Below are 12,344 nucleotides of genomic sequence, written 5' to 3' on the forward strand. Positions count from 1 at the left end.
CTTATCTGAGGTGGTAATAATTAAGATCGTAGTGTCAAGAAATAATCAGGTATGTGCAATTAAGGAAGAAGAGGGGATAAGGGAGGCATGGTCAAGAAACAGGGCAACCTATCTAGAAAACAGTAAGGTGGGAGAGTACAGATAGAAAGTGAAGTCAGTTGGGGTAGGAGGTAGGAATCATGAGTCTTGCTTGCCAAGTTTGAGGCCCATCATATATCACAGTATGGATGGAAAAAAGCTACCATAGAAATAACTCCAGAGTCAAGGACGGGGCCACTGCTGAAAATACAGATTTAGGAGACATTGGCATCAAGATGCGATTGAAAACCACTGAACTCCATAAGATTACTTAGAGGTCATCCAAAGAAGTGAAAACATCAGAGAGTGCATACACTGAGACACAACATCACAGTTAAGCACCAAATGTTCTTCAAACATAGAGTTACTCAAAATTACACTATGATGTAAAGATAGGACTTTGATCATTGGATATGTCTGTAGTTTTGATATGCATTATTTTAGGGAATCCTTTACCGAGTTGTAAGGCAAAAATTTTATATTAAAGTACCAGTAATAATCCCCAAAACATTTTTTGTGAGTTAGATACTTATGGGTGAAGTGGCGGCATTCTGAGTGACTCATGATTATAGATATATAGATACAAAGTGTTCTGGGTTCATAAGTAAACACAGATTACTATCTGTCACAAAGCCCTACATGATGCACATAAAGTACTAGGTAATGCAAAGAATTTTTTAAAAAGATTTCTTGTGTGAGACGGTAACTTAAAAACAAACTTAAGGACTCTGATTCCCATGACCTTGAGATTGAAACCTAGTTGCTTTGCTGGCCCCACCCTAGCCTAGCCAGCAAACTCCTTTAAATTAGTCTGAGAACATGTGCTTTGTTTCACTGATTCAAGTGATTAAGAAAGTGAAAGTGCATATGTCAATTAAAATGTTGACATCAAAAATAAAAAGTCTCAATTTAAGGTCTGGAGAAGGCTTGAAAATTGACAAAGGTCATGACCCAATAAAAATGAAAGTAAACAGATCTCAATAATTTTAATCTCATAATTTATTCTACATCATGTAATTGGTTCTTAGAGGATTACTTTTCAAAGTTAAGAAGAAGTCCAATACTGTAACCAAGTAAATCCAATGTATATTGAATTTTCAGTTCTCTTCACAAGTTTCTTTCCTCTTTTGACAATGAAAGTAAGAGAAAGGGTGGCTTTATCATGAAACTGCAACAAATACACAAAAAACTTCAAAGATCAGTTTTGTTTTGAAGCCATTAAGCAAGTGCCAGGGATTTTCCAAGTTAGTAGCTGAAACTCTTAAAATACTTGCTGGCTTGGAAAATCATACTTATATATTAAATACAAGTTGAATCTCTTAATCCATGAATAAACGATTTTAGCAGATAATCTATTTTATGATGCATTAAATGTATGATTTTTAACATACAGATACATTATAAATATGAAATGCATAAAATCTTGATTAAACCCCAAGTAATAAATACATAAGATTACATGAGTGGGGTGCCTGGGTGGCTCAGTGGGTTAAAGCCTCTGCCTTCAGCTCAGGTCATGATCTCCGGGGTCCTGGGATCCAGCACCATGTCAGGCTCTCTGCTCAGCGGGGAGCCTGCTTCCCCTTCCCCCCCACCCCCCCACCTACCCTCCCCCCACCCCCACCGCGCCTGCCTCTCAGCCTGCTTGTGATCTCTCTCTGTCAAATAAATAAATGAAATCTTAAAAAAAAAAAGACTACATGAGTAACCATTTTATTCTAAAAACAAATAAAGCAAACTGAATGAATATAGCAATTAAAAAAAAAGAGTAAAACAAAATGGGTTTAAGAGAAATGCAGTTTGCTCAGACACAAAATCAGATATTGGGGAAAGTTTACTTTTAAATATCACTTACATTCTTCAGGTTGATTGGCTCAGTCACACAATTAACTGTTCATAGAAAATTTTGCTTGCAACAATAGCTCAAAGGATCTTGTTTAACAGTTCAAAAATTGTAATTAAAAATATTTGATATTTTTATTCCAAAAAATGCTATAATTAAAATTAAATTTTTCATATCATTTTAAGCCAACTAAATAAACTTCTTGTTCTAAAAACTTAATTTCAAATTCCTGTCTTATACTGCAACATCGTGAGAAAATCAAGATGAATACAAACAACTAAGTCTATACTTTACTTTCCATAAATAACTATAAGAAAACTTGAGAAAAGAAAGAATCAAGTACTGTATATTTATTCAATAGCAGAAGAAAGAACTGGCACATTTTTAATGTCAGACATGTAGCTATCTCCTCATTCAGTATGGGCTAGATAAATAAATAAAACTAATAGAAATGCAGCAAAGATTAAAGAAATACACTCATTAGAAAATAGAGCAATGATCAAAGTAATAGTATCCACATAGATGTCAGAGAGGCCATGGACAGCAAAAGCCTGTAAGGAAAGTAGCAGAAAAAGAAAAAGACAAGAAATAAAGCTGACTTAAATCAGTAGCACAGTTATACTGAAGGCAATACGATCACTATTAAATTGAGCGTTTGAAAGAGAAAGAGTCTTACTTACCTGAAAGAGGAACATACACAATACATAAAGCCAGTAAGAACAAAAGAGAATGCAGCTTCCTTTTCCAATGACAGTTCCACATTTGGTCTGAGTGAAACATCCTGCAACAGAAGAAAGTAACCCTCAGGACACTCGGTATTCAGTAAAGCATTAGACAATCATAGTCAAAGTGTAGGTTTTCAGCAGAGATCGGAAAATAGAAATCATTTTCAATCTTGCTTCCCAATAAAGAGGGAACTTTAAGCTAATTAGGCAAAAGAAAAAAAAAAATCCATGCATGTTATTTGCCACTTGGTGGCACCTTCCTTATCAGAGAATATACATAACCCATGATTTCCCAGTGAAGATGGGGAAATATTCAGATAATTCCAGTTCATTTATTAAAAAATAAAGCAATTTCAGTTTCAACCTTCAGTATCACCAGTCACATGCCCATCTGTGTGGCAAGAGGATTTTCTATATACCTCTTCTATAACCTTCCAAAAATTTAGACTTTAAGGAAATGTTTTCATTTTATAAAATCTGCTCTTTTACAAATGGAAACATTTAAAATAAAAATAAATTGTCTACTTGTATTTTTTCCCCTAAAATAAAGCAATGAAGCATTAACATCCAAGGAGAATAACTTCTTTATATATAACACTAGTTACCAATGTTTTTAAATCACTAGTAAACACCAAGTATTATAGAACTAGTAAATGACATTAGATGGAGGGCTGGTGCTTTGAAAACTCTCAATTATTTGCCTATACAGTGACCTCATCTTTAAGCTCAAAAGAGTACCTATAATAGTTTAGACAGAAACATCCATTTTATCCTGGCTTCAAAGAGTGGTATGATACCATGCATTGACTCAACCCCATCACAAGAGGCAAGCCTGAGAATAGTGCAGCAAGTGTAAAGGTCAGTCACCATAAGAGCGATAAAAGGATCAGTGAGCATGACAGCCATCAGGCAGGAAGATGGTTAAGTAGCAGTAAGAAATCTCCAGATCTTAAAATCTTCAAAAGGAGTTACTGTAGTTCCAGGGGATATCTGAGAGTCTTTTTATTTCTAAAAAGAGAAACAACCAATAAGATACTGTAGGATCCCAGTAATACCTTCTTTACCTGAAGGTTGTTTATCTGGAGCAAAATCTGGAATACCAAGCACAAAACCAGAAAAGTAGGAAAAGGAATGCTCAAATAAGCAAAAAGAGACATCAAGTGATTCCTACACTTGCCTCAAGCCTTCACTTCCAGTCCATCTTTACTGTTAGAAACTATCTAAGCAGCAAAGAGAACAAGCTCCAGAGTCAGACAGATCAAGGTTGCAACCTGTTAAACCATGCAACACTTGGGAAATTCACTTGACCACCCTCTACCTCCTATTTTTTTTTAATTTTTAATTTAATTTTTAATTTTTTTAATTATTTTTAGTAACATATAATGTATTACTTGCCCCATGGGTACGGGTCTGTGAATCACCAGGCTTACAGATTTCACAGCACTCACCATAGCACATACCCTCCCCAGTGTCCAACACCCAGCCACCCTGTCCCTACCCGCCCCACCACAAGAGACTCCTAATCTCACAAAACAAACTGAGGGTTGCACCTCCTATTTTTCACCCATCAAACAGAAAAAGCAATAGAACATAAACCATATAGTTGTTGGATGATTAAATCAGAACATGTCAAAAAAATCGGAGCACATCTTTTAAGAACAGTGCCTGACACTCAGCACTCAACAAATATTGGTTATTATTATTGCTACCACCATCCTGGGCATTCTTTTTATTTTATTTTATTTTTTTAAAGGTTTTATTTATTTATTTATTTGACAGAGAGGAATCACAAGCAGATGGAGAGGCAGGCAGAGAGAGAGAGAGAGGGAAGCAGGCTCCCCACCGAGCAGAGAGCCCGACGCGGGACTCGATCCCAGGACCCCGAGATCATGACCTGAGCCGAAGGCAGCGGCTTAACCCACTGAGCCACCCAGGCACCCATCCTGGGCATTCTAATGTGAGAATGGTTATTCTGTCCATAGTAAAATCAAAAGAAAAGGCTTAAACAAGAGCGGACAATAGGATGTTATAAACCAACACCAATCGATTTACTTTGTGACTACTTCTGGGTCACCTGGGAAGAGAAATGGAATGGGTTATTCAAGTCTGCCATGAATACAGAAATTCTGAGGCCTGTCTTATACTCATCCATGTTTTTCTATTTACCCAACTAGAAGTTGTAGCATCACAGAGCTCCTACTGGAAATTCCAAACTAGGCAAAGCTTAAGATCTGAAGAGTACTTTTCTATATGGAGGGCATGTTTTAAAATACCTCCATCCAAAATGTTTGAAATTTAAAGCAATATTACCACTTATGAAAAGCAATATGCCACCGTACATCATCATCATCATCATGGATGTGAACTCTGGAACAGCGAATTACAACCTGCTGCTTCTATTTATTGTGTGACTTTATAGAGACAAGTACTTAAAACTCAGGACTATTTCCTCTACTTTAAATAGAGTATCATCCACCAAAAAGGTAGAAGAAATACTGCACGTCACTTAGTAAGGGCTTTAAAAAAGGGTAGACAATAGGGGTGTCTGGGTGGTTCAGTTGATTAAGCTGCCTTCAGCTCAGGTCATGATCCCAGGGTCCTGGGATCCGGCCCCATGTCAGCTTTCCTGCTCAGAGGGGAGCTTGCTTCTCCCTCTCCCTCAGCCCTTCCTCCTGCTTGTGTTCTCCAGCTCTTGCTCTCTTAAATAAATAAATAAAATCTTTGGGGGAAAAATGGTAGACCATAGACTTCTGTTACATGGAAAGTTCACTCATTTGGAAGAATAGGTTCATTTCCCACTGATGGTAGATGAATGAGGTGTTTCCCATTCATGCCACGGATGAATAAGTATGCTTGTAAAACAACAATAACAACAACAACAAAAACAAAACACAGTTATATATTCAAAGAAGTTTAGAGTTGGGAAGACCAAAGATGAAGTCTAACCTTCTCGTTTCACAGAGGAGGAAACTGAGGCCCAGGGAAATAAAGGGGCAGAGCCATCAAAACTGGCTGCCTACTGTACCATCACCAGTCAGGAATGTCAGCCCAAGAGAACTCCCAGCTTCTTAATCTTTATGGCACATGATAGCTTTCCTTTATCAGTATGCGAATGATGGACTCCTCTCAGATCTAGGTGCTCTCTCAACAATCCTCAAAGAATGTTTGTTAGCTTGGTAACATTCAATTCCATTTCTTTCACCATGCAACTTTGTTTTGCTACAACAGGTTCTGACAGTTAAGAACTCCAGACTCAAACCTGAAGTTGTTTTACAAAAACTGCCTGCAATCCTTTCAGACAAAAACTTCAAATGACCCAGCACCTCATGCATTCTGGGTCCCAAGACTCCTCACTTTGTATTGAAAAGGACCCAGGACAGGGCAAGCACTTGGAACCAAACTCAAACCCCGTGACAAGTCAACTTTCATCCACTTGACTGTTTTCTGAAGAACAGAAACAAATAAATTAAGAATAGAACAGAGGAAGGAAAGCACTGTCTTCTCAGGGGATCACTTAGAAAAGACACATCCCTGAGATTCAAATAACTTTCTCACAAGAACGGAAAATCCTGAACAGGGTTACTAAGATTCTAAATGGGAACTACAAAAAACATAATGCAATCTTGTATCACTTGAGTTGCAGCCTCAAAGTTCTGAAGAGAGCAAGAACATTTTTTTTTTTAAAGTAAATGAGAGTCATACATAGACTACTATCACCTGAACAGAATCCAAAAATATAAAACTATCACTGCAGAGGCAAAAAACATTACAAAGCTAAACTTCTTGGCCAACATCATGTAATCAGTGGTGGCACAGCCAAAACACCCTCTGAGTCACTGGGCTTCCAAGTCACCTACCTCTAACTGCAAACTTATTCCCCTTTTCAAATGGCATAGGCTACAAAATACAGTATGCTTGAGTCCTATTTCAGGAACTCTAGAACTTAACCCTTCCATAGGAATTGTTTTAACATCAGAATGACCCCTTGTAAATGTGACTTAATGCAAACACATCACTGAAATAATCTGTAATCTCGAAAAGCTACCGTCTTGCACCTTTTTAGTCCTACAGGGTCCCTTAAAAGTCAAATTTAAAGAGGAATTAGTGAAGACATTTTGAAATCAGTGGAGAAACTGACATGGCACTAATTCCATTACCTGTAACGGTCAGAATTACATTCATTCCTCACCTCCCAAGTGTATTTCTGTATCAAATCTTGTCAGAAAGGGGCATGAGGAGTAGCAGAGAATACCTTAATTCTTCTAGAGTGAAAAGAATGTAATTTGGTTTATTCAAGTCTGCTCATAATTGGGAGAAACTGGGTAAAGGGTGCACTGGGTCTTTACTATTTCTTCCAACCATATGAAATCTACAAACTTTTCAATAAAATTTTCAATTAAAAAAGCAAAGCCTAAAGCCCTGATGTATATAATTTACATTCAGATGATTCAAGAAAAATACTGTGTGTGTGTGTGTGTGTGTGTGTGTGTGTGTACAGAGAGTAGTGGGTTGGTGGGAAGAAGAAAGGATGGAAAATAAAGCAAATGGGGTAAACATTTACATTAAGTGATTCTGCGTAAAGAATAAACAGGTGTTCTTTGTATTATTCTTGCAACTTTTCTGTAGGTTTAAAATTCTTTCTAAATAAATTTCAACAGAGCCATTCACATTTACACTGAAGTGTATCACATGAAGTTTTTCATGACACTCCCATCACTATTATTTTTTCATCGTCAACAGCTTGATAGACGTAGCATCTCATTTGGATTTCCTTTATTTGGGTTGGCATGTTCAAATTCTTTTTGTAAGTTTTCTATTATAATAGAAATATTTTTCTTAGTGATTTGTGATTTTTTTTAACCAATGCTATACGAAATACATTAATTAATTAATTAATATATGAGAACTTTGTCATATTTGCTACAAATAGTTTTAAACACAGTAATCTTGAAGTTTTCCTTAGAGCATTCCAAATAATTCCATCCTGAGTAATGCTTATAAGGGAAAGTAAGATGATACTCAGGTAGCCATGTTCAAGTTTTACTGGCATTTTTAGTTACCACTGAAAAGTCCTTTAAATGTTAGCACCCCACTCACCAAGTATGCATCTTAACACAATCCAATGTAGATAATAAGATAAGGGCATCCAATCAGAAACAAAATGGAAAGATATAGGGTTTTTTTTGCCTAAGCACGCCACACACATCGAACAAAGTCTTATTCTATTTAGTCTAAAGTCCAAATTGTCTCTAGAAACTTTTAATCATCCCATCAGAAATGTAAACTCTGTAAGAGATGGGCAGTTAGAAAAAATGGTCAAGTTTAAGGAAGTGGTTGTCAGTTTATTTTTAATGTATAAACTGATTCTCTTTCAAATCATTATTTCCAGAAATCAGAGTGACGTGTCCAGTTAGGCAGTAAAACTACAAGCTTCTAATATTTCCCATAAGCCAAGAGACAATAGCCTCATTCACCATTCACACTGGAAAAGCACAATGTCATGTAATTTATATAAGCCATAAATGGAAAGATCAGGAGCTTCATACAGCTTGAGACCAGTTTAGCAAGACCAAGTCTTGCTAAATCTATTAAATTTCTTAGGAATATGAAAAATGAGTTGCTACAACTCCAAATATGCTTATAAAATCTGTAATTCCATAACTTGAGTGTTACAATATATTAATACTCTTTCTTCACAAAGAGTAGGCAGAAAATATGTTTATGTGCCTGAACCCATTAAAATTAAAATTTAAAATATAATGGAGTTTGTATTTCCATTTTAACATTTTTCAACAAGATAGTAAGAATATTTATTGTGGAAAGGTTGATATTATTTCCATATATTCTAACATACTAATATCTAAAAGAATTCAGATCATCTTAAACCATTCCGTATGAATTGTAAAGAGCAAAATGGAAAAAGAAACAGTTATAATCTGGCAAGAGATGGAAAAAGCTCAATAAAGAAACTGAAATTAGGGTAATAAACTCTGTATCTTATGTGATTAAATATTCATATTTTTACTCTATATAACAAGAAGTTTTAGTCATATGCAATTCAAACGGGCTAAATAACTTAATTGAATAATGAGGAATTCTGTACAATACCTGTTGATCAGTTTCACAGGTTTTATTTTAAAAATTGGTATTCCCACTTTTCTTCATTTCCCATGAGATCTAAATTACCTAGGAAAGCTAAAAGGAAGCTAGACAAATATCTGCTGTTAAAAACCTTACGATATTTTTAGGAAAAACCAAAGTTCAAAACAAATTCACATTTATTTAAAATATGCCGCCTGTATGAGAACCACTCTTATGTGGGACTGTTGGCTGTATCCCAAGATAAATTATTTCAGGTTATACCTTACTGATTCCACTGGCATAAATGAAACCTTAAAACTCACAGGTGTGGAATTACTTCACATGCAGTTTTAATAAAAATAAGTAGTTCTTTCCTAATTATGCTGCTCACTACCAGGAACAGTGGGGCAGAGTGTTGGGCTTGTGGGCACTACTCTTTTCCTGTTTGAAAACTGTGTGCTGGGAGGGGAGAAAAGGAGAAGCTGCCAGACAAGGGAAAGACAGGGCCTGAGGCGCAAGTCTTTTCCCAGGTAATAAGCTGAAAGAGGAAATTTTAATGGAAATACTTAAGGACCCAGTAGCTAGGGAAGGGAGGGTAAGTATCAATTTCTAGAAACACGTGTGTATCAGTGGAAGGGAGTAAAATGTCAGGGTATCTGTGCAAGATTAAATAAAACATCAGAGGGAAAATTACATATTACAAGAAAAAGCAACTTCTGAATTGGCCACAAAAATGGGCTCTTTTTAGAACAATCTTCTCTTTTGCATGCTGGAAGGCCCATGCTGTTCTCGGTGGCCCTTTCGCGGGGTCGCTCTGAGGAACCTCACCACTTCCATGGTAACTCCATAAAATCAAAACCTTTTAGGCTTCTCTGACCATGCATAGCCTTATGTACCCCACTTCTAATTCAAGGCAAGTTGCCTCCCGGGTACCATCCCATAAATGGCATATTCCTTCATGACTTTTTAATCTACAAAATACAACCAAGAAATTTTTCTGCGCGTTTTTTTTTTTTTTTTAACCATTCAAATAACCCAAAGATCCAAGAATAACTTCTACAGTCAAGGGTGTCAACGTGTAAAGTCAACATTTTCTCGGTATACCAGTACCTTTCCAAGCCCCCAGGTGTTGATCCAGGATCCCTCTTTCTTGGCAGGGCAAGGCCCCTGCATAGAGGAGCTGTGGCTGTTACTCCTTGTTTAATTTGACTCGAAAACACGTTTTCTCCATTCTTGAAGCCCTGCCCTTTTTATTATGCTTTACACCGCCCAAATGTGAGGTTTACCTCTCCCTGGGAAAAAAAAAAAAAAAAAAAAAGCAAGCCGCACACACATGTTACAGCTCCGCCTGGCAATACCAGCTCACTCCTCGGTGCCTCAGGGGTCAAACTGAAGACAAACCGGTTTATTCTTTTAATGTAGTACTTACAAAATCACTTAGTTGAGGTGGGGGGCGTAGGGGTAGATACAGGTAAAGGTGTGAAGGAATTCTCAGCTGAAAGGTGAGACTTACATGCTGGCATCACTGCGCTGAGGTCCCCAGGGCCCGCACGGTCATGGTCCACAGTCTTCCCCCTGGCTCTTCAGCTCTGAGCACCGCGATGGAGACCCCGGGCGCCCGAGCGGAGCGCGGCGGCCGGACCCTCCTTCACGCTCTTTCTGGAGAGTTCATCGGGGTTTCCTGGCAGTCACTCCACGCCCGCGCAAGGTGGCAGGCCCGCGCGGCGGAGTTCAAGTACGGATCGTCGCGGTTAGGGGGAGGGCGGGGCGGCAGGTTCCCCCTTACAGACAAGTTTAAGAAAAGTTAGGGCGAGGACGTGAGGGCGGTTGGGTCTGCCTCTGAGCTGGTGCCGGGTGCTCCAGGTGATCTGGGCCGGGCGCGGGGTGGAGGGGTCTGACCCGGCAAGTCCTCGCCCCCGCCCGCGGGAGGCGGCACGTGGTCACCCTTTGTGGCTCTCTTTCCCCACCCCCAGCCCCCGCCCGCGGGCTCCAGCGGCTCCCAGCGCCCGTCCACTCGGCAGGAGCTGGGAGCTCAGGTGCGGCTGCCCCGGCGGCGCGCGGCGTCTGGCCGGGCCCCGCGCGGCCCTGCGGCGGCCCCAGTCTCGACGCTCCTCTGCGGGGGCCGTCCCCAAAGCGCGGCTGCCCCACCCAGGAGCGCCTGCCCCGGGGCAGTCAGACTGCGAGGCTGGAGAGGCGCTCCCCCAACGGGCAGCCGGGTCGGGATGGGCGATTGGCGCAGGGCCGGGCTCGGCTCCCGGCGGGGGGAGGGGACGGGGCAGACCCGAGGTCAGCAGAAAGCCGTGAGCCCTGAATTCAGGAGACTCTCCGCCCAAGAAACGAGAAGCTCGGAATGCGGGCGGCGAAATGGGCATCTCCTCCCCGCCTGCTGGGATTCCGTGCTCTGAGCCCACCCAGGTCCCTGCGCGGGACCCCTCCACCGAGCTCCCGGACACCGTCTTGCTTTTCTGTACTTTTCTTGATCTTTTCTGTCCTTTTTCCTTCCCTGATCTCTAACTCCTGTTTTCTTTCACCTCTCCCCTTTTTCCTTCTTTCTTCGTTCTCTTGTTCCTTTTCCTTCTAAAAATCGGAGTGAAGTCCGTGTGTCTTCCGGTACCATCGCCCCATCGCGTGGTCTCTGCGGGAAAGGGGATGTCTCTGACCACACGCTTCTCTACCGAGGGTGAAGACCAGAAGTAAGAGGAGGCTGAGAAGGTGGCAGTTTCAGTACACCTATTCCCTCTCCCGCACCCACCACAGATACACCCACTACCTGTCCCCCTCCCCCCGATTTGCCGACACCTATAGTTCCACAAGTAGATATTCATCATTTTGACTTAGAATTTTGTCTTCTTCATTACGTGCCTCTAAATACCGCCGAGAAGTGGTAATACTTAAAACCTTTGCCACTGCCTTTAGTCTGAGTTGTTCAAATCCCTTCAGGAAAGAAGCATTTGAAGGGGGAGTGAGTGCTGTGATATGAGGTGGAAACAAACTGGGGGGGGGGGGGGTCTGAAAATGGGTGCAGAGAGATTCAGTGAAAGCAAAACTTGGCAGGACTGTGGCAAACTGTTTGATCCACAGTTTTGACTGAGCAGGTCCTACCAGGACCCTCTCTATTGCTTCACTGGGTCTTAAAAATAGGACTACATAAATTGCACTTTCTTTTAAAACCTGCATCATTCAAAAAAAAAAAAAAAAAGAAGAAGAAGAAGAAGAAGGAAGGGGGCTGGGAAAATGTTGACAAAACATTTCATTCAGCAGGATTGATTTGCAAATACAAACCCCAGGAACTCACTGAGGAAAAGTGCACTGCCTTGGACTCCAGTGCTCCTACAAAGTAGCTGACTGGCAAAAAGATCTGGACACACCTCCTGGGTGATGAGAAGGAAAAAAAAAAAAAAAAAAAAAAAAGGACTCCCATTTGGAAAGTAGCTCCCTTCCCCTTGTGAACTGCCAGTTCATCCCTGAAATGCTGGAGGCAGATCTTTCAAGGATAGAGCTGTGTAGCCAGAGCCGGAGCAGCTCGGCTTGAACGGCTTGAACGGTGAGCATGCACACATATACATACACCGGCCACACAAAGAAGTGCCGACAAATTTATAAAACATGGATAGGCT

At 40.2% G+C, this 12,344-nt stretch overlaps 1 protein-coding gene across 6 annotated transcripts in view; it reads right to left on the bottom strand.

The window, feature by feature from the left end:
• The window catches only part of ADGRG6 (adhesion G protein-coupled receptor G6), a 168,164-nt gene extending 156,791 nt beyond the window's left edge, over positions 1–11,373 (bottom strand). For 4 of the 6 annotated variants that reach the window (XM_059177395.1, XM_059177392.1, XM_059177398.1 and 1 more), the window contains exons 1-2: positions 10,241–11,372; positions 2,602–2,702 (exon numbers count right to left, since the gene is read on the bottom strand). In XM_059177395.1, the coding sequence (XP_059033378.1) occupies positions 2,602–2,702; positions 10,241–10,242 (103 nt within the window). In that variant the 5' untranslated portion in view covers positions 10,243–11,372. Of the gene's footprint in view, positions 1–2,601; positions 2,703–9,837; positions 10,020–10,240 lie in introns of all 6 variants that reach the window. The other 2 variants (XM_059177394.1, XM_059177396.1) reach the window with 2 other exon arrangements.
• Between the last annotated feature and the right edge of the window lie 971 nt (positions 11,374–12,344).

The sequence above is a fragment of the Mustela lutreola genome, chromosome 6, assembly GCF_030435805.1.
Source record: "Mustela lutreola isolate mMusLut2 chromosome 6, mMusLut2.pri, whole genome shotgun sequence".
NCBI classification, from domain to species: domain Eukaryota; kingdom Metazoa; phylum Chordata; class Mammalia; order Carnivora; family Mustelidae; genus Mustela; species Mustela lutreola.